Below are 21,811 nucleotides of genomic sequence, written 5' to 3'. Positions count from 1 at the left end.
TTAGCATTTAGTATTACAGAGAATGGCAACTGGTCCAAAAAAAAAAAAAAAAAAAAAAAGACACAAGGCCTGTGTGCATACGGTCATGTTGAGAAGGCCTGTGTACATATGGTCATGTTGAGAAGGCCTGTGTACATACGGTCATGTTGAGAAGGCCTGTGTACATATGGTCATGTTGAGAAGGCCTATGTACATACGGTCATGTTGAGATAAAGTGGCAGCGGTGGGGACCGCGTCTGACCAGATGCTGGCTGGCCAAGGTCTCATGCTCACGGCCTTGTGCTGTGGTTGCTTTCCTTCATTACCTTCATTCAGCATGGCTTCGTGCAGCATCTGCTGATGCAGTGAGGTGTTTTCCTTCCTGCTCTTAGCTCTTTGTTTCCAGTTCCTGATAGTCTGAGAGTAGACAAGAGTTTAGATCATTATAGTTTATTGTGTAAGTTCTAGGAGAGACATTTGCACATGCGGAGTGCCTGGGACTCTGAAAGAGCAGTTAGAGGAGAGCTGAGGAATACAGGGACTGCATTGGAGCACAGATTCTGACCTAGGAAGCTCAGGGTGGGGCTGAGCGTCATGCGTACTCCGGCCTGTCCCCTGTACTGCTGGCCTGTACACATTCCTTGTGGCCATGGGATGGAGTATAGAGATGAGGAGTAACCCAAGACCACTGTGTGCCTGTGCACACTGTATGCACAGGCGCACATTTCTCAGAGTTCACAGATGAGCACAAAAGACCAGACAGATATAACATACTACAAATAACAGTGTAAATTGACAGAGCATTACAAATATGCAGTGACACAAATGTGAACAAAATGTTAGAAAATAACTTTTCTGGAAAAGGGCTGTATGAGGGAAATGCTGTTCTCCCTGCGGTCTTGAATAATGAACAGTTTGTCTTTGCTAGGTAGAAAATGTGAGTCTTAGAAGAGAAAAATTAAGCCTTATTTCTATGATGTCATTGTATATAAAAAACAAAAATTTTGATAGACAAATATTATAACCTATTATCCTCCTAGTAGCAGTATTAATGATGTGCATATTCTGTTAAGGGGGCTATATGTATCTTTTAAAAAATGTGTATGATGTGTGCGTGTGGGGGCGTGTGCATATGACATAGCATGTGTGGCAGGCAGGCAGCAGAATTCTGTGGACTTGGTTCTCTGCCTTCTTTCCTTTATGTGGGTTTCAAGGCTCCACCTTGGGTGATGGCTTCTGTGACAGACACTTTACCTGCTGAGTCATGTCAGCGGCTCAACGGGGCTACATTGCACAGTAAGTTAGGGCTATTACTGATTTTCAGGTTTTTCAGCACAATACCTTTCTTCATTATTTTTCTTTCATCTCATTCCTCAGGGGACTGAAGCCAAAGCAGCATCCATGCCTGAGAAATGGAAGTCAAGTGGCGTATTCAAGCTGCAGTACACACATCCTCTGTGTGAGGGCGGCTCTGCCGTGCTTACCTGTGTACCTTTGGGAAAGCTCATCATGATAAACGGTAATGGAGCAGAGCGTCGTGCTTGCGCCTTGTGAATTAAGTACTTTGTTTCTAACATTCTGTAGCCACTCGAGTGGCTGCCGAGTCCTTCACATCTTAATTACTGTACTGCTGAGGACATGCCTGAAGACTTAACATTAGAGGGTGTTGGTTTAGGACAGCACCCTTCACTCTTGGGGAAGCCCCCTTGTTCTCTTTTTAAATGTCTGTTATATTTTTACTTTGTTTTGAGTGTTTTACCTGCATTTGTGTCTGTGCATCATCACATACATATGGTGCCTGTGGAAGCCCGAAAAGGTCAGATCCTTGGAATTGATGGTAAAGATGCTGCCAGCTTCCAGGTGTGTGCTGGGAACTGAACGAGGGTCCTCTGTAAGAGTAGCCAGTGCCTGTAACTTAACTGCAGAGCCACCTCTCCAGCCTCAGCGTTTTTGTGATGTGTCAATCTTTGATCACTTTGTTCTGTGAGCTGTGGTAGTAGAAATGAGTGGGTTTTACTGTGGATGAACTATTGGAGTAGTTTTTTGTGCACATCTGTGAATGTCTCTTCTAATTACCTTCCTTAGCCTCTAACCTGTGGTGAGGAAGTCGGCATCTCTGAACTGCTGAGGTTTTGCAGCCATGGTATGCACAGTTTAGCTGCCCGTCCTCACGGAAGTCCTCTGAATGACCTCTCTGCTCTCCCCTTTCTTAGAGGGAAGCTGCACTGAGGTGGCAGTGCGTTTCTGGATCATGTTAGTCATGACGTCACACAGGTCCTTCCCAACCACCACTGCTTTCTGGAATGTTCTCCTGATCTCATATTAGGAGATCCATTTGGGTGACCAGGATCTTACATTTCAGTCTGATCTTTTTTTTTTTTTTTAATATGTTTTTGAAATTGGGTCTGTATACCCTAAACTGACCTCAAATTCTTTATGTAGCCGAAACTCTGGGGTTGTGGGTGACTCCCACCTCACTGGGCTAACACTGTTTGGGTTTTGAGGTCATCCTTTTCGGGTACTTAAGCTAGAAGAGAGTGCTTGCTGTTTGTGGGTTGTCTTGCTTTGCTGCCTTGGGTGGGGTTTGCACTGCTCCTTCAGCTGCTGTTCTGTTGAGATGACGTTTGTCCAGTGTTACAGAACAGCTTTGTACTAAAATTTATTTTAAATGCTAACATTGCCTTTTTGCCTTTAGAATTAGAAGTTAATTCTTTGGTCCTCTCATGTGATTTTTTCGCTCATTTCCTTTAATTGTCCAATTCTCTTAGCTGTTAGACGATTGAGCCTGTGATCCTGCATGTTTGTCAGGGTGGCTGACGGCTTGAGAGCCGAGTAGTGTCTGTTCGTTCTCACAGCCACTTTGCATAGCTTGCAGTTTGGCATTTGTGCCCAGAGTAGCAGTGGTTTCTGTTTCTGTGTAGTCATCCCGATTTATCACATCACACCTGGGAAGATGGACATTCCCAAATGTTAATAACAAACGCGAGGTGGTGAGTTTTACCTCAGTTTCATAGAAAAGTACCAATGACATGCATATACTACCCTCTCCACTAAGTATTTTGGTGATTTCTTAGTTTATGGTATTTTTGTACTTTAATTATTTGCAGATCAGTACCTTGCAGGCTCACAGTAGCTGGTTATTCCAGGCTCAAGTTTTTGAAAAGGAGCAGTGTCTTTAAATCTTTCCTTCACCCAGGGCATGGCTTGGTGCACGTGTGCATGAGCCCATCACTAGCTCTTTCACAAGCTGAGATGAAGTACGCCTTTGTATGCAAAACTAAAATTGAACCCTCTGGTGATGTCAAGGATATTGGTCTTTTGGGTCTAGAAAGCAGTGGTGCTGTGAAAACTAGCAGGATCCTGTGAATGAACAAGGATTGACCATTGCCAAGGATTTAAAAAACGTACAGTGTTTTAGTGACTTCATTAGAAATAATGGTCTTCTGTGCTTGCCTGCTTCTTACTGACCTTATGGCAGGCCTGTCAATTACTAAGAAGCTGCTGTTGGTGACACATGGTGGATTCTGTCTGAAGAGACTTACTGTGGTGTTTAGAGGTGGTGCTTGAGGCTGACTACCTCATGGCAGGTTTAGCCTTTTGACAGTTCTTTGAGAGAAGAATGGGCTCCGAGCAGGCTGTTTGGAATAATGTATTTTAGTGTGTGGAGGTGAGGGAAGGCCTGCACTAAAGGGAGGGATTCAGGTAGTGACGATTGCTTTACCCTCTTTCTCTGTTTATTTACAGCTACAATAAAAGTCAACGGTGGGATTAAAAATGTGAAGTCAGTGCAGCTGAAGCCAGGAGCCTACGTTCGCAAATCGGAACCAGGTGCTGTAACCCTGACTTAACTTTTGGAAGGAAGCTTTGAGAGGATGGCTCGCTGAAAAACAAAGCCTGACCATTTCTGAATAGATTTAAGCAAGTTCCAAAGCAATGTTACCTCTGAGAATCCAGATGTTTACAGCTCAGAGATGTAGCCCAGGGGTAGGGCATTTGCCTAGCATGACAAGCTCTGGGAGTCACCTCTGCACCACAGATGTGGGAGGGGGGAGCTGAAGATTTGATTATAGTTTGGAGAATTTGGTTTTTTACAATTCTTGAGGTCTTTGAGCACTAAGTTGTATTCATTCTGTTAAGAACTAACACTTGGGTGTAATCTCTCCCACTGATGGCCGATGCTCCCTCCTGGTTTCCTGTGTTTATCTTTGGAGATCTTTATACTGTGTGTTTAACAGAGAAGATCTATGCTTCTTACAAGCAATTCAATCTGTTTTTTTTAATATTAATAGAGGAAAAACTACTTGAATATTTTAAATATAAGTTTGATGGAAATGCTACTATTTAAGGAGGTTAGAATTTCCCTAAAATTTGGGTTCTTAGTATGACTTTGCCTATATCCCATAAAATTATTAATAGAGGTAAAACAGTCATGTTTCTCTTTTTACTGTTTTTGTTTAAACCTTAACTGTGAGAGACCAGGCAGTCAGCAGGAGTGACGGGTAGAGAGAAGAATGAATTATCTTTTTCTTTCTGTTTTGTGCTGGGCGTGTATTGTCCCTTAGTCCTTGTGGTAAAATAGTAAGCGGAGGTTTGAGCAGAGGGGAGCGATGGCACTTACATAGATAGCATCTCCTAGTCAAGCCTGGCTTGATACAGGCTGCTCCTCTGAAGATATGGTCTTGTGAATTTAGCCCCAGGAAACTGTGGGAAGGAGGAACAGCACAATGTGTTTCTATAGTGCACTCTAGCTGGACACTCATCCAGATCTTGGCACTAGACCACTCTTTAGTTAGCCTGTTTTTTCTTTACTGTTACCCCTTTAAGGACTTCTATCCCCCTTACTTATTCTTTGCCATACAATCAGTCTTTCTTGTGGAATTTCAGTACCACAATTACACTCCATATGTCAATACTGTAACCTTCTTGAGGGTTCAGATTAGTATTCCCCAGGAACCAGATTTTGCCACTGTTGGAGTGATCTTGCCCCTATTGAGAATGTGTGTTAGACTCATAAATCTATAAATGTTCTCTGTCATGGTCAGAGAACTTAGATATGTTTATCTTCATACTAGGAACTTGCTATTGGATAAATATTTCATACTTTAGAGCAGGTTTTATGCTCATATTACTAAAGGAAATAGTTCTAGAGAAGGATAAATCACTTCAGTAGAGTGGTTGAGGGAATCATTGGAGTAGATCATCTGACTCTAAGTCTTTTAAAAACAACCTGATCTAGGGGTCTACCTTAGATTCTTGTTCTTTATCTATTAAATATGGAACAAAGAAATGGAAGGGAGGGAGGATGTTCTTTCTCTGGAAAAGTTTATAGACCCTAGTGAAGTGTTTTCCTGGAGTACTCTTGTGGTAGGTTCACGTGGCATGTCAGTTTCATTTTATTATGACTCATAGTTTAGACCCACGTAGCTCATATTCCTCCTCCAAGTTTCTGGTCAAATACTTACAAGAAGATTTTATTTTGTTTGTTATGGAATTTAAAGAGAAAGTTTATTGATAATCTGAAGAGCAGTTCTATGAAACTGATTTTTCTCTACATACTCTGTTGTGTCTGTCATTCTTAGACATGAATCAGACACCATGTACACATGAAATGCCATGGTGTTTCAACAATGTAAGGAAAGGAAAAATGCCAAAGGAACAACATGATTATTGAGAAGAAAATTTGAGGAAAATTGATTTTCACATTTGAAAAAACGCCTTGAGCCAAATTGAATTTTTCCATTATTTATTTACTTTACATCCCATCCTCTTCTCAGTCCCCCCTCACCAAGCTCTTCCCAACACTTCTCCCTCCCCTTCTCCTCTGAGAAAGGTGAAGCTTCCCCCCCAACCCCCCAGGTATCACCCCATCCTGGGGACATCAAGTAACTGCAGGACTAGATGGCCCATTAGGGGAATGGGATCCATAGGAGGCAACAGATGATTCAGGACCCTCATAAGGACCAAGCTGCACATCTGCCACATATGGGGTAGGGGTGCTAGGTCCAGCACATGCTCACTCTTTGGTTGGTGGTTCTGTCTCTTGAGAGCCCCTAAATGTCCAGGTTGATTGACTCTGTTGGTCTTCCTGCGGAGTCCTGTCCTCTTCAGGTCCCTTAGTCCTTCTCCTAACTGGCTGAGGGTCTCTGCATCTATTAACATTGGCCGCTGAGTGGAGCCTCTCAGAGGACAGCTATGTTGTTTGTAAGCATAACAGTATCTTTAGTAGTATCAGAGACATTGGTTCTTGCCAGTCTCAGTTTGGGCAGTCATTGGTTGGCCTTTCCCTCTGTCTCTGCTCTGTCTTTGTCCTCACACATCTTGTGGGCAGGACACATTTTGGGTTGAAGGTTTTGAGGGTGGATTGGTGTCTTTATCTCTCCCCTGGGAGTCCTGCCTGGCTTCAGGAGGTAACTACTTCAGGCTCCATCCCTCATTGTTGGGAGTCTTAGGTACTGTCACCCCCACAGACTCTCTGGAGTCTCCCCTTTCCCGGTCTCTGGCATGTCCTAGAGATGCCCTCCTTGCCTGCTACCGATTTCCATTCCTCCCCCTCTTATACCTGATCCCGCTGCCACATTCCCCAAACTGACTTTTTAAATTGAAACTGTATTTTTTCTCATAATAATCCTGATTATAGTTTCTATTCCCTCTATTCCTCCAAGTTCCTCACCTTCCCTCCTGTCTAGATCCACTCCCTTTCTGTCACATTAGAAAAGAAACTTCTAAGAGATAACAACCAAACATAACAAAATAGGATGTAGTAAGATGAAGCAAAGCCTTTGCTGCTGAAGTTGGATGTGGCAATCAGAAACAGGAGGAAGAGAGTCCCACGAGCAGGCACTGTTTATGGCTCCTGTTCCACAGGGTTCCTTGAGCTCTGAGGGGAGGGATTTGATGGTGACATCTCATTTAGCTCTCTCTCTCCCCTCGGGTAATGTCTGCCTGTGGGTCTCTGCGTCTGTTCCCATCTGCGGCTGGAAGAAGCTTCCCTGATGATGACTGAATGAGGTGCCGACTTTTGTAACGATAGCTTTAGGAGTCATTTTAGTGTTACCTTTGTTTGTTTGCTTTTTGTTTTTGAGACTACTAGTGTTTGGTGTTACTCTAGGTCTCGGGGCTATCTAGTGTCTGATTCCTGGTTACTCAAACAATGCCAGGTATTGGCTCTGACCCCTTGAGTAGTCCTTAAGTTAGATCAGACATTGGTTGGCTACTGCCACAAGTTCTGTACCACCATTGTCCTATTTTGTAATCAGGATAAATTATAGGTCAAAGGTTTGTGGCCAGGTTGGTGTTTATATTTCCTTCTCTTTTGGTAGCCTGCAGAGTCCCCTCCTGCACTGTAAACCCTAGAATGTAGAGGTGAACATCTGTCCAGGTAGGCACAGCTCGGTTTCTCCACGTTCAGTGAGTTGTGTGGATGTTGTTCTCAGCAGTGCAGTCCTATTGTCTGTTTTCAGAAAGAACCCATCATCGCCTTATGGACACTCTGGGTTGTTCTGGGGTTTTATGGAACACCTTGGCTAACAACTGAGTGCAACCCAGCCTCGATACTGGAAGCCTCCTTTGGTGATGAGACTTGAGACTCCCTATCTAACTCTTAGGGGAATCATTAGGATCACCTTCATATATTTTAGGAGGTTTCCAATGCACTAGTTTTCATGTCATCCCTCAGATGTCCCTCAGTTTTATCTCTCTTCCTGTATTCTCTCCCTCTACCTGATGTCCCCTCCCTGTACCCACTAGATCCTCCTGTTCTTGTCCCCTGCCTACCTCCATTTTCCTCTTCCCAGGGAGATTCATGTGTCTCCCCCTAGACCCTTCCTCTGTACCTAACCTCTTGAGTCTACTGATTGTAGCTTGGTTATCATTTACTTATGGCTGATATTCATTTATAAATATGTACCATATTTCTTTTTCTGGGTCTGAATTACCTCACTCAGGATGATTTTTTTCTAGTTATATCCATTTGCCTGTAAATTTCATGTCATTTTTTAACAGCTTAATAATCATGTGTAAAGGTATGACATTTTCTTTTTTCCCATTAATTTACTTATTTTACATCCCAGTCATAGCTTCCCCTCCCTCCTTCTCTTCCAGTCCACCCTCTTCCCTTCCTTCCCCATCCTCTCCTCCCTTTCTCTTCAACCTGCCTTGGCATATAACACTGAAGTAGGACTAGGTGCATCTTCTTCCATTGAGGCCAGACAAGGCAGTCCAGTTAAGGGAAAGGAATCCAAAGATAGGCAGCCGAATCAGAAGTAGCCCTGGGTCCCAAATGAAGACCAAGCCACACACCTGTTACATATGTATAGGGGCTTAGGTCTGTTTAATACATGCTCTTTGGTTAGTGGCTCAGTCTCTGTGAGCCCATATAGGCCAGGTTAGTTGATTTTTGTAGGGTTACTTGTGGTGACCTTGACCTATTAGGCTCCTTCAACCCTTCCTCCCCCTCTTCCACAAGATTCCCCAAGCTCCACCTAATGTTTGGCTGTGGGAGTCTGCATCTGTTTCCATCAGCTGCTGGATGAAGCCTCTCAGATGACAGTTATGCTTGGCTCCTGTCTGCAAGCACAGCAGAGTATCATTAACAGTGTGAGGGATGGGCTCTCCCATGGTATGGCTCTCAAGCTGAGTCAGCCATTGGTAGTCTGTCATCGATGTCTGCTCCATCTTTACCCCTGCACTTACTGTAGGCAGGACAAATTAAAGGTCAAAGGTTTTGTGGCTGGGTTGGTGTCCCAGTCCCTCCATTGAAAGTTTTGCCTGGCTACAGGAGATGACCTTTTCAGGTTCCTTATCCCCTAGTGCTAGTAGCTTATCTAGGATTACCCTCATAGATTCCTGGGAGTTTCCATTGTTCTAGGAACAGCTAGAAACAGCTCTCCCAAGGATGCCCCCACACGGATTCCAGTTCTCTCTCTCTCCCTGTTCTCCCCACACTTGAACCTCTTCTTTCCTCCTTACCTCTACTCCCACACAGATCCCTCCCTCTCCACCTCTATGTCTACTTTATTTCCCCTTCTCAGTGAGATTCAAGCATCCTTCTTTGGCTCCTCCTTGTCACTTGGCTTCTTTGTGTCTAGATTGTAGCATGGTTATCCTGTACTTATGACTAATACCCACTCATCAGTGAGTACATACCATGATGTCTTTCTAGGTCTGGGTTACCTCACTCAGGATGATCTTTTCTAGTTCTATCCATTTGCCTACAAATTCCTTGATGACATTGTTTTTAATAGTTCATTAATATTCCATTGTGTAAATGTTTATTCATTCTCCGGTTGAGGAACATCTAGGTTTCCAGCTTCTGGCTATTACAAATGAAGCTGCTATGAACATGGTAGAGCACATGTCCTTGTGGCATGGTGGGGCAGTTTTTGGGTTTACACACAGGACTGGTATAGCTGAGTTTTGAGTTAGAACTATTCCCAATTTTCAAAAATATGGAATGCTTCACAAATTTGTCTGTCATCCTTGCTTAGGGGCCATGCTAATATCTGTAGTGTTCCAATTTTAGTATATATGTTGCTGAAGTGAACACATACCACATTTTCTTTATCTATTTTTAGAGGAATGTCTAAGTTGTTTCTAATTTCTGGCTCTTATGAATAAAGCTACAGTGAACATAGGTGAACAAGTGTCCTGTGGTAGGATAGAGCATCCTTAGGGCATATACTCAAGAGTGGTGTAGCTGGATCTTGAGGTAGATTGATTTTCAGTTTTCTGAGGAACTGCCATATTGATTTCCATAGTGGCTGTGAAAGTATGTACTCCCACAGTCATGGAGGAGTGTTCTCCTTGCTCCACACTAGTGAGCTGTCACTAGTGTTACTGATCTTAGCCCTTCTGACAGGTTTAAGATGGATTATCAAAGAAGTTGTGACTTACATTTCCCTGATGGCTAAGAATGTTGAACATTTTTTTTTATTGAATTTTTTAAAATTTACATTTTAAATGTTATCCCCTTTCCTGGTTTCCCCTCCAGGAACCCATTATTCCATCCCGTCTCCCCCTGCTTCTATGAGGGTGCTCCCTCACCCACCCACTGACTCCCCCAAACCTTCCTGCCCCAGCATTCCCCTACACTGGGGCATCTAGCCTTGACAGAACCAAGGGCCTCTCTCCTCCCAATGATGCCTGACAAGGCCATCCTCTGCTACACCTGCGGCTGGGCCATGGGTCCCCCCATGTGTACTCTTCGTTTGGTGGTTTAGTCCTGGAGCTCTGGGAGGTCTGGTTGGTTGATATTGTTGTTGTTCTTAGGGGTTTGCAAACCCCTTCAGCTACTTCAGTCCTTTTGCTAACTCCTCCATTGGGGACCCTGTTCTCAGTTCAATGGTTGGCTGCGAGCATCTTGTCAGGCTCTGGCAGAGCCTCTCAGGAGACAGCTATATCAGGCTCCTGTCAGCATGCACTTTTGGCATCAACAATATTGTCTGGGTTTGGAGACTGTATATGGGATGGATCCGCCAGGTGGGGGAGTCTCTGGATGGCCTTTCCTTCAGTCTCTGCTCCACACTTTGTCTCCATATTTCCTCTTGTGAGTATTTTTGTTCCCCTTCTAAGAAGGTCTGAAATATCCACATTTTGGTCTTCCTTCTTCTTGAGCTTCCTGTGGTTTGTGAATTGTATCTTGGGCTAATATCCAATTATCAGTGAGTGTATACCATATGTGTTCTTTTGCGATTGGGTTACCTCACTCAGGATATTTTCTAGTTCCATTTATTTGCCTAAGAATTTCATGCAGTCATTGGTTTTAATAGCTGAGTACTATTTTGTGTAGATGTACCACATTTTCTATATCCATTCCTCTGTTGAAGGGCATCTGGGTTCTTTCCAGCTTCTGGCTATTATAAATTAGGCTGCTATGAACATAGTGGAGCATGTGTCCTTGTTATATGTTGGAGCATCTTTTGGGTAAATGCCCAGGAATGGTAAAGCTGGGCCCTCAGGTAGTACTATGTCTAGTTTTCTGAGGAACTGATTTCCAGAGTGGTTGTAACAGCTTGCAGTTCCATCAAAAACGGAGGAGCCAGCATCTGCTGTCACCTGAGTTTTTGATCTTAGCCATTCTGACTGGTGTGAGGTGGAATCTCAGAGTTGTTGTTATTTGCATTTCCCTGATGAAGAATTTTGAACATTTCTTTTCTTTTTCTTTTTTTTTTTTCTTTTTTAATTTTTTTTTTTTTTTCGGAGCTGGGGACCGAACCCAGGGCCTTGTGCTTGCTAGGCAAGCACTCTACCACTGAGCTAAATCCCCAACCCAACTTTTGAACATTTCTTTAGGTGCTTCTCAGCTATTCGGTATTCCTCACCTGAGAATTCTTTGTTTAGCTCTGTTTCCCATTTCTTAATAGGGTTATTTGATTCTCTGGAGTCTAACTTCTTGAGTTCTTTGTATATATTTGATATTGCCCCACTATGAGATGTAGGATTGATAAAGATCTTTTCCCAATTTGTTGGTTGCTGTTTTGTCCCATTGACATTGTCCTTTGCCTTACAGAAGCTTTGCAATTTTATGAAGTCCCATTTGTCGATTCTTGATCTTAGAGCATAAGCTATTTCCTGATCTTTCCAAGACTTTTATCATGAAAGGATGTTGAATTTTGTCATCTGTGTTTTTTTTTCTTTGAGTTTTGCCATCTGTGGTTTTTTTTTCTTTGAGTTTGTTTATATAGTGGATTACATTGATGGATTTCTGTATATTGAACCCATCCCTGTATCCCTGGGATGAAGCCTACTTGATCATAATGGATGATTGTTTTGATGTGTTCTTGGATTTGGTTTGTGAGAATTTTATTGAGTATTTTTGCATTGATATTCATAAGGAAAATTGGTTCGAAGTTCTCTTTGTTGGGTCTTTGTGTGGTTTAGGTTTAAGTGTAATTGTGGCCTCATATAATGAATTGGGTAGTGTTTCCTCTGTTTCTATTTTGTAGAATAGTTTGAAGAGTATTTGTATTAGGTCTTCTTTGAAGGTCTGATAGAATTCTGAACTAAACCCATCTGGTCCTGGGCTCATTTTGGTTGGGAGACCTTTTATGACTGCTTCTATTTCTTTAGGGGTTATGGAATTATTTAGATGGTTTATCTGATCCTGATTTAATTTTGGTCCCTGGTATCTGTCTAGAAAATTGTCTATTTCATCCAGATTTTCCAGTTTTGTTGAGTATAGACTTTTGTAGAAGGATCTGATTTTTTGAATTTCCTCAGTTTTCTGTTGTTATGTCTCCCTTTTCATTTCTGACTTTGTTAATTTGAATACACTATCTGTGCCCTCCGGTTAGTCTGGCTAAGGGTTTGTCTATCTTGTTGATTTTCTCAAAGAACCAGTTCCTGATTTGTTGATTCTTTGTGTAGTTTTGTTTGTTTGTTTTTGTTTTGTTTCTACTTGGTTGATTTTAGCCCTGAGTTTGATTATTTCCTGCTATCTACTCCTCTTGGATGTATTTGCTTCTTTTTGTTCTAGAGCTTTCAGGTTTACTTGACAGCTCCTAGTCTGTGCTCTTTCCAGTTTCTTTTTGGAGGCACTCAGAGCTATGAGTTTTCCTTTTAGCATTGCTTTCATTGTGTCCCATAAGTTTGTGTGTGTTGTGCCTTCACTTTCATTAAATTCTAAAAAGTCTTTCAATTCTTTCTTTATTTCTTCCTTGACCAAGTTATCATTGAATAGAGCATTGTTCAACTTCCATGTATATGTGGGCTTTCTATCATAGTCCGTGGTGATCTGACAGGATGCATGGGATTGTTTCTATCTTCCTGTATCTGTTGAGGCCTGTTTTGTGACTGATTTTATGGTCATTTTTGGAGAGGGTATCATGAGGTGCTGAGAAGGAGGTATATCCTTTTGTTTTAGGATGAAATGTTCTATAAATATCTGTTATATCCATTTGGCTCATAACTTCTGTTAGTTTCTCTATGTCTCTGTTTAATTTCTGTTTCCATGATCTGTCCATTGATGAGAGTGGGGTGTTGAAATCTCCTACTATTATTGTGTGAGGTGCAGTGTGTGATTTGAGCTTTAGTAAGGTTTCTTTTATGAATGTAGGTGCCCTGGCATTTAGGATTGAGAGTTTATCTTGGTGGATTTTTCCTTTGATGAATATGAAGTATGCTTATATTTTTTGATGACTTTTGGTTGAAAGTTAATTTTATTTGATATTAGAATGGCAACTCCGGCTTGTTTCTCTGGTCCATTTGCTTGGAAAAAAATTTTTCAGTCTTTTTTTCTGAGGTAGTATGTCTTTGTTACTGAGGTGTGTTTCCTGTAGGTAGCAAAATGCTGGGTCCTGTTTACATATCCAATCAGTCTATGTCTTTATTTGGGAATTGAGTCCATTGGTGTTAAGAGGTATTAAGGAAAAGTGATTGTTGCTTTCTATTATTTTTGTTGTTAGAGGTGGAATTTATGTTTGTGTGGCTATCTTCTTTTAGACTTGTTGAAAGATTACTTTCTTGCTTTTTCTGGGGTGTAGTTTCCTTTCTTTCTTTTTTTTTTTTTTTTAAGATTTATTTATTTATTATATACAAGTACACACTGTAGCTGTCCTCAGACACACCAGAAGAGGGCATCGGATCTCTCTACAGATGGTTGTGAGCCACCATGTGGTTGCTGGGAATTGAACTCATAACCTCTGGAAGAGCAGTCGGGTACTCTTAACCGCTGAGCCATCTCTCCAGCCCAAAATCTAGAACTTTTTTTTTTTCTTTTTCTTTTTTTCGGAGCTGGGGACCGAACCCAGGGCCTTGCGTTTGCTAGGCAAGCGCTCTACCACTGAGCTAAATCCCCAACCCCCTGTAGTTTCCTTTCTTGTGTTGGAGTTGTTTATTTATTATCCTTTGTAGGGCTGGATTTGTGTGAAGATACTGTGTGAATTTGGTTTTTGTCATGGAATATCTGGTTTCTCCATCTATATTAATTGAGAGTTTTGCTGGGTATAATAGCCTGGGCTGGCATTTGTGTTCTCTTAGGTTCTTCATGACTTCTGCCCAGAATCTTCTAGCTTTCGTAGTCTTTGTTGAGGAGTCTGGTGTAGTTCTGATAGTCTGCCTTTATGTGTTACTTTTAATATTCTTTCTTTGTTTTGTGCATTTGGTGTTTTTTGTGATGGGAGGAATTTTCTTTTCTGGTCCAGTCTATTTGGGTTCTGTATGCTTCTTGTATGTTCATGGCCATTTCTTTTTTTAGGTTAGGGAGGTTTTCTTCTATCATTTTGTTAAAGATAATTACTGGTCCTTTAATTTGGGAATTTTGACTTCCTGAATGTTTTGGCTAGGAGCTTTTTGGGTTTTTGTATTTTCTTTGACTGTTGTGTCAATGTTTTCTATGGTATCTTCTTCTATCTCTTATTCTGTTGGTAATGCTTGCTTGCATCTCTGACTCCTGATCTCTTTCCTATCTCCAACATTGTCTCCCTTTGTGATTTCTTTATTGTTTCTATTTCCATTTTTAGCTTCTGGATGGTTTTGTTCAATTCCTTCACCTGTATGGTTGTGTTTTCCTGTAATTCTTGAAGAAATTTTTATGTTTCCTGTTTAAGGGCTTGTACCTCTTAACCTGTGTTTTTCTGTATTCTTTAAGGGAGTTATTTATGTCCTTCTTAAAGTCTTCTATCATCATCATGAGATATGATTTTAAATCTAAATCTTGTTTTTCTAGTGTGATGGGGTATCCAGGACTTTCTGTGGTGGGAGAACTGGGTTCTGATGATGCCAAGTAGCCTTGGTTCTGTTGCTTATGTTCTTGTACTTGCCTGTTGCCATCTGGTTATCTCTAGTGTTACCTGCCCTTGCTGTCTCTGACTGCAGCCTTTCCTTCCTGTGATCCTTGTTGTGTCAGAATTCCTCAGAGTTCAGCTGCCACTGTGATCCTATGATTCTGGGATCCTGGGATCCTGAGTGTGTCTGATCTCCTAGGAGTCCAGCTTCCTCTGTGATCCTGTGATCCTGGGTGTTTCAGAGCACCTCTGATTCTGGGCATGTTAGAGCACCTGGGAGTTGGGCTTCCTCTGGGTGTTGTAGGAGTGGGTGTAAAGCCAGCGCCCAAGGTCTGCTAGGGCACTGGTTCAGACTGAAAGGAACCTGTGCCCCTGTCTGGGTGAGGGTTCCTGCGTCCCTGGATCCCGGGGTGTCCAATATACTCCCCATTTTGGGCCAGTTTTGTGGCCTCCTCACCTGTGATCCTGGGCATGTTAGAGGACCTGGGAGTCCGGCTTCCTCTGGGTGCTGTGGGAAGTGGGTACAAAACCAGCACTCAATGTCTCCTCAGGGCATTGGTTCAGACCGGAAGGATGTGCCTCCTCTTTTAAGGATTTTGGTTTCCCTTCCAGTGTAGGATTTACTCTTGAATATTTAACACTTGGATTTTGTTTGGCAGAACTGGAAGACAGATGCCACTCCAGATTTTTCTATTTGGTTTTGACTTCTACTTTGTAAAAACACTCTAGGGGAAAGTGCAGCTAAAGTGTACAAAGATCTTAAGAAGCTCTCTCGTCTCTTCAAAGACCAGCTGGTGTACCCTCTTCTGGCTTTCACACGACAAGGTGAGGAGATAGGATAAATTGTTATTGTCGAGTGACTGAAAGGATGGCCAGAGCTCAGTGTTCACATTAACTCTGAGATCTGACTTGTCTTTCTCTCTTCTACTGAAATTCTGCTTTTAAATTACTGCAGTATTCTCTAAGCATTACCCCTTTTTTCTTTGTACATTTATCCAGAACCATTGTTTCCTTATCTCACAGTGTAGCCCAGGGAGGCCTCTGACTTGTTATGTAGCCCAGACTTTGCCTTGAATTTGTGATCCTCCTGGCTCAGCGTCCCTGCCACACCTGGTTTCCATGGCAGGTTTTGCACTGTACCTTAATGGTTGACATGATTTCTTTTCAATGAAAGGCTGTGACTTGAAGGTAAGGAATGTGTCTTGATCAGTTTTGCATTCTCATTTTCTGGCCCATAGTAGGCCAGATCAGTAAACAACAGTATATATAACATGTAAAATGAGTGTTTTTCCTTAAATTTCCTATTACATTTATTTATTTTGTGTGTGTGTGTGTGTGTGTGTGTGCGTGTACACGTATGTGAACACGTGCTCACAGCTGCATTTAGGTCACCATACAGGACAGAGGTCAGAGGACAACTGCAAGAATTGGTTCTTTTTTGCATTACATAATCCCAGGGAATTGAGCCCAGGTCAGCCTTAATGACAGGCACCTTTATCTGCTAAGCCATCATTGTTTTTAAAAATGCATCCTAAAAATTAAAAAAAAAAAAACACAAACCCACACACTTGTGTGTGTGAGTAATTTGCTTGCAGGTATGTGTGTTCCATGTGTGCTTGCAGCGCTGGCAGCGCTGGCAGAGGTCAGAAGAGAGCAGGTGGAACCCTGAAAATGAAGTGAGGGATGGTGGTGATCCCCATGCGGTGCAGGGAACAGGCCTGGGTGCTCTGCAGGAGCTCAGTAAGTGCTCTTGACTGCTGAGCCCTCTCTCCAGCTCGACTGTTCCCGTTGTTTGGAAGCAACATTTATTGGGCACGAGATATTTCTACATTGGTGATGTTGAATATTAGTAACTTTGAAGGTAGATTTTACTATATATAATTTATGGATGATGAAATTGTTATTCAGCAAGCTTTATATTTTTCAGAAGATCCTTTACAAGTCAGGTTTCTCTCCTTTGTGTCATGGTGAGGCACTTATTTCTAGTCATATGCATGTGCGTGTGGGTTTGCTTTGGCGGAGTGACCTGCATCGGGAGCATCCATGTCAGCCCAGCCATGTGCTGATTCTCAGAAGTGCTGAGATCCAGTGTGTTGCAGAGAGCAAATCAAGTGACGCTCGAGGGTAGTAGTTCAAAGTACAGTTACAGCCGAAGCTGATAGTCAAGACCTGGCGTCACCTTTTCAGAGAGAAGTGGTGTCAGCTTTTAATGATGCTCTTTACTCAGTAACTCCTGTTGCTGCTTTTCCCATCCAGTGCTGAACCTCCCAGATGTGTTTGGGCTGGTTGTCCTTCCACTGGAGCTGAAACTACGCATCTTCCGACTTTTGGATGTTCATTCCGTCCTGGCTCTGTCTGCAGTCTGCCATGACCTCCTCATTGCATCAAATGACCCACTGCTGTGGAGGTGCTTGTATCTGCGGGACTTTCGAGGTGATTTACGTGTTGATGGGAGAAGAACAGGCTCTTGCTGTGGTTGCCATGGTGTTAGTCAGCTGGCTAACGTTTATACGTATAGTTTTTCCCTCGTTTTATTTTGTTCTGCAGTTCGTTATGAGTGGCTTTTGAGTAAAGAAGCTCTAGGCTTCCTGATGCCACAAACACTATCTGGGCACTCTTCATATTTTCTGCAATACATCCTTGTCGCAATAAACTATTGTGTCAGGATATAAAATAGAAGACCAGAGAGCATTTTCAGCCTCTGACTTAAATGAGTTGCACATCCGCCCACTGCCTTACTGGACCAGTGTCACCATTGGTATGCTGCTCTGGTGCCCTGTTTGCGGTGGTCACTGTTGTGACTGGGTGGTCACAGCAGCAGTCATGAGATGCTAGACCTGTGCACCACAGTTTCCAGATCAGGGCCAGAGGAGACCGACTGTGAGCTGCTCTCCACCAGTGCTGACATTCTGGTGTCTTTGAAGCTGGTGTTTAAACCGTAGGGCGGGCCATGAAATGGACTTGATGGGTCGGTTTATAAAACAGGCAAAGAACAACAGAACTCCATAGAAAATAGGAGTGAGCCATCTGAAGTAGGCACTTACTGAGCTGCACGTACTGTCTGCGTTTCCTGTCAGAAACATTCTAGTGAACACGCTGTTAACGTACTACCTCTGGGTAGACCCCACTTTAATAGAATATCATGGAGTCATTTAGTCTTAAAATTGGGTGGTTGTTCTTTAGGAAGTGAGAGTGACCTTGAGCCTTCCTTTTTGTTCTTACATCCCAAACTTAAAGTGTGACTTTGTGACAGTAGGTTACAGTGTGGTACAGTCATAGTTACAAAGAAAGGACAGGTCTGGGATGTGGCTAGAGCGCTAGCCTAGCATATATGGAGTCCTGGTTCCCTCTTCAGCATTGTATAAACTAGGAATGGCGTCTGCCTGTAATCCCAGGAAGGGTGCTGTAATTCTTAAGTTAGTCCGTGTTCTGAGTAATAACGTGTCTTAAAGACGAGTAATTTAAAAAAAGACACAGTGATCAACGTCCATGGAATAGCTGACAAGAAAGAGCAGACTGAAGTATAGAGCCATACGGGGGAGCACATGCCCTTCATCTGTGCATGTAAATGCCTTTGCTCTGTGCTTCATTTCTAACTGTGGGTCACAGCTCCTTAGTGTAAGCTGCTTTGTGTAAAAATTGTATGGGGCTAGAACAGTGGTTCTCAACCTTCCTAATGTTGCAGTCCTTCAACACAGTTCCTTACGTTGTGGTGACCCACCTCATAAATTATTTTTTTGCTACTTTATAACTGTCATTGTGCTACACTGAGTCATAAGATAAATATCTGTGCTTCCGATGGTCTTAGGGGACCCCTGTGAAAGGGTTGTTCAACTCCCCAAGGGGTCATGACCCATTGGTTGAGGACCCCTGGGCTAGAGCTTTCACTAAGTTCAAAGCTAGTTAATAATTTGTAGAGAAGACATGGTCAGCTTTTTCCTAAGCTCATTAGACTGAAGTCGATTGAATCTTTTCTCATTTCATATATTTTAAGTACACTCATAGTAGTTCTTTGTGTGCTCAGACTCTTGGTAGACAGAAAACACATAACCCACCTATAGAAGAAAGTCTGCTCAGTCTGACTTCAGGATGAATGTAGCTATAATCCAGAGAGTTAAGAGGAGCTGTTAGGCCAGGCCAGTGTAACTCACCACGTGGCTTAGCAGCAGCTGGCACACCTTCCTGAGCCTGGGGCAGAAGACGCATGCTGCCCCACAGTGTCCTGAGGGCACTGCTTATGGTCAGGTAGTACACGTGGTCGTGAAGACCAGACCACCGCTTGACTTACTGTAGAAGTAATGGTGCCCAGTGTGTGCACACAGATGCCCCGCATCTGCACTGTTTGATATTGGGTGCATGAAGTGGTTTGTAATAATTTATTTTCTGTCTTACTTTTTCAGACAGTACTATCAGAGGTCCTGACACAGATTGGAAAGAAGTAGGTATTTTTAAATATGAAGACTAATGTTTATGACTGAAATAACTAGTGAGTCAAGAATGAAAGGTTTCATTTTACTTTTAGTGTGATATGATAAAGTCAATTATAATTAAATTTATTGTTAAATATTGGTAAAGAAAATGTCTTCAATTTTAGGCTTAGTCCTTGTTTTCAAAGAAAAGTCAATACATTTTTCATTTTTTTTCACAAAAATCTTGTGTTTGGGTAATCTAAATCTGTTAGCATACTATATTGTGAAAATCTTGTGTTTGGGAAGTTAAATCTGTTAGCATACTACATGAAAAGAATAAGATACATGGTTTTATTTGTAGACTGTGACTGTAAAAATCACTGATAGGCCTGAGGAAAACTCTGGATGAAGGACTAAAGAACAAATAGCTAAATGAAAGTCTGAACTGCTTGCAGAATGCAGTCTTGTTCTTGAATCTCTGCCCTGCCCTTTAAAGTCGTCACTTGTGTATGCTTTAATTGAAAGCCACTAGGGGTGAAAAGCAAGAAATTGCCTGTAGTACCTGATTGCTATATATAGCATGATGTTGTCAGCAAATCCTTAAATTGCATGTTCAGAAGGCTCACCTAAATCTATGTTGGCCATGGAGTGCTAGATTTCATTCTTAAAAATATATGCCACTGAGTTTTCCCTTCTTTGGTCTTCCTGATACCTCAGATTAGACTGTCACTCTGTAGCACTGAAGTGCGTGCTCATTGGCACTGCATCTGGACTCAGAGCGCTTCATGTGGCAGAGGCTGGCAACCATTCTACTATGTATCTGCCTTGTTTGCATAGACTGAGAAAGAAAAATACAGAGGGACTGTATGTAAGCAGTGAAGCAGAGTAGAGCTTGGGATGACCTCCACCGCTCACCATGTCTTGTCTCCCACTCTCTCCTGTTTTTATCTATCTGCAGTTGTACAGAAAGAAGCACATCCAAAGAAAAGAAGCCCAGAGGATGCGGCATGTGATGTACCTACCATCAGTCCACCCTATCCCATTCTGCCCCATTCCCGTCTACCCCAGGCCCTACCTTCCCACCACGCTGCTTCCTCCAGGAATCATTGGTGGTGAATATGATGAGAGGCCAATATTGCCTAGTGTTGGGGACCCAGTCACCTCACTCATCCCAAGGCCTGGGGAGCCTCCTAGCCAGTTCCGTCCAGTCAGACCACGTTTTGATCCTGTTGGCCCACTTCCAGGATCTAACTCCCTCTTACCAGGAAGAGCAAGCCCCAACAACAGATTTCCCTTCAGACCCGGCAGGGGTCGGTCAGCTGACAACCGGCTACCATACCTGTGACCGATTTGGAGACTTCATGGAAACGTAGATGCTGATCTCTGCTCTCAGTTCTGGTTCTGTGGGCACCAAGGACAAGGTTGCCCAAAGAGGGGTTAGGTGACTGCTGGTCTCTCCACTCTGGATTCCCCTCTGGGATGGAGATTGTGGTACTGACAATTGTGGTTCTGTGTTATGTTAATAAAAGTAAAAATTGTATGTCGGACTTTACTTTTGTTAAGGTTATATTTAGTAGAAAAACCTTAGTCACACTGTTAATTTGTATATTTGAAAATTATCAGGTGCTCTCAGTGTGAAGAGGTGGTTGGTCACAGGAGGTGCTCAGTCAGGTGAAAGCTCAGCTATATCATGATAAACTGAACTGGTTTGTGCGAACTCAGAGTGAGCCACACCCATTCCTCTCTTAGCAGCTTTTCTGGGTTCTGTGAGGAACTTCAAGGGCTCCGAAGGTCATTGGGTTGATGGAGACAACATTACCTCCTATGATTGGTTTCCCCCTTGTGTTTTGGTATCAAAGACAGTTTTAGCAGCGTTCTTTATGTGCTGTCAGGTGAGGTGCTTATTCAAGGATAGCCCCATTTTGCTGGGAGGTTGTCGTGCTTTTAAGAATTAAAATACTCAAAATTCAACATTTATTCATTCTACAACAAGAGAAAGCCCAAACACAAATGACTTAATATAAATAACCATTGGAACATGCTGTAGTGACACATTCAAGCTGCAACTGCTGCTGCACAGGGGAAAACGCTGTTAGCATCTGCAGGAAATAGGGACAGTGCCAGCCTCTTCCTGTTCTAAACACTTTTGCATATTAGGAAATGGCTTGGCATATGTGCTGCAGAGATACTGAGTCCTGTGTGCAGACTGTGTACTGAGGGTTTGCTACATGTGTTGTGAGTCTTTGCATCACAGTGAAGAAAATTGATATTCTAGAGGCTCGAGGCTATATGACCTTTAACATTATGTTTTTATGCTCTACAGGACAGTCTTAATGTCCACCGAATGCCATAGGCTTCATTCAGGTGTCACCCTGAAGTTTTGATTGATCTAGATTGTATTTCAGAACATGTTCTTGTGGCTGAATGTTAGGTTGCCCCCCCATGTAGTGTGTGCGTGCGCACAAGTAGGCGTGGGAAACAGTGATGACCAGAGCACCAAATACAAGTTTTCAGAACATAAGTCATTTCCAAATGGGCCCTGGGAGGTCCTGATGGTGCTGGTGTCCAGCCTCACTGGGCTTAACTGGTAGATGTTGCAAGGCTTGAGTTTAAGATAGTGGCAGAGTGCTCTAAACCTAGACTTAGGCACCTCTCAACAATCTGTATTAAAGTGTCCTCAGAGCATTTCCTCTTGACTAGCAG

At 42.7% G+C, this 21,811-nt stretch overlaps 1 protein-coding gene and 1 non-coding gene across 2 annotated transcripts in view; one reads left to right on the top strand and one right to left on the bottom strand.

Annotated features, from left to right (window-relative positions):
- Fbxo7 (F-box protein 7) overlaps positions 1–20,646 on the top strand; it is a 28,334-nt gene extending 7,688 nt beyond the window's left edge. The window contains exons 4-9 of the mRNA XM_032910246.1: positions 1,357–1,498; positions 3,724–3,807; positions 15,429–15,524; positions 16,956–17,132; positions 19,100–19,137; positions 20,067–20,646. Coding sequence (XP_032766137.1) covers positions 1,357–1,498; positions 3,724–3,807; positions 15,429–15,524; positions 16,956–17,132; positions 19,100–19,137; positions 20,067–20,453 — 924 coding nt within the window. The 3' untranslated portion in view covers positions 20,454–20,646. The remainder of the gene's footprint in view (positions 1–1,356; positions 1,499–3,723; positions 3,808–15,428; positions 15,525–16,955; positions 17,133–19,099; positions 19,138–20,066) is intronic.
- On the bottom strand, positions 9,420–9,523 carry LOC116890363. The gene has a single exon (XR_004386581.1). It is a non-coding gene; the product is annotated as a U6 spliceosomal RNA (small nuclear RNA).
- Positions 20,647–21,811: the final 1,165 nt, after the last annotated feature.

This window comes from Rattus rattus, chromosome 1 (genome assembly GCF_011064425.1).
Source record: "Rattus rattus isolate New Zealand chromosome 1, Rrattus_CSIRO_v1, whole genome shotgun sequence".
Taxonomy (NCBI): Eukaryota; Metazoa; Chordata; class Mammalia; order Rodentia; family Muridae; genus Rattus; species Rattus rattus.
The sequence above is the reverse complement of the archived record's forward strand: the minus strand, read 5'-3'. Positions and strand labels throughout refer to the sequence as shown.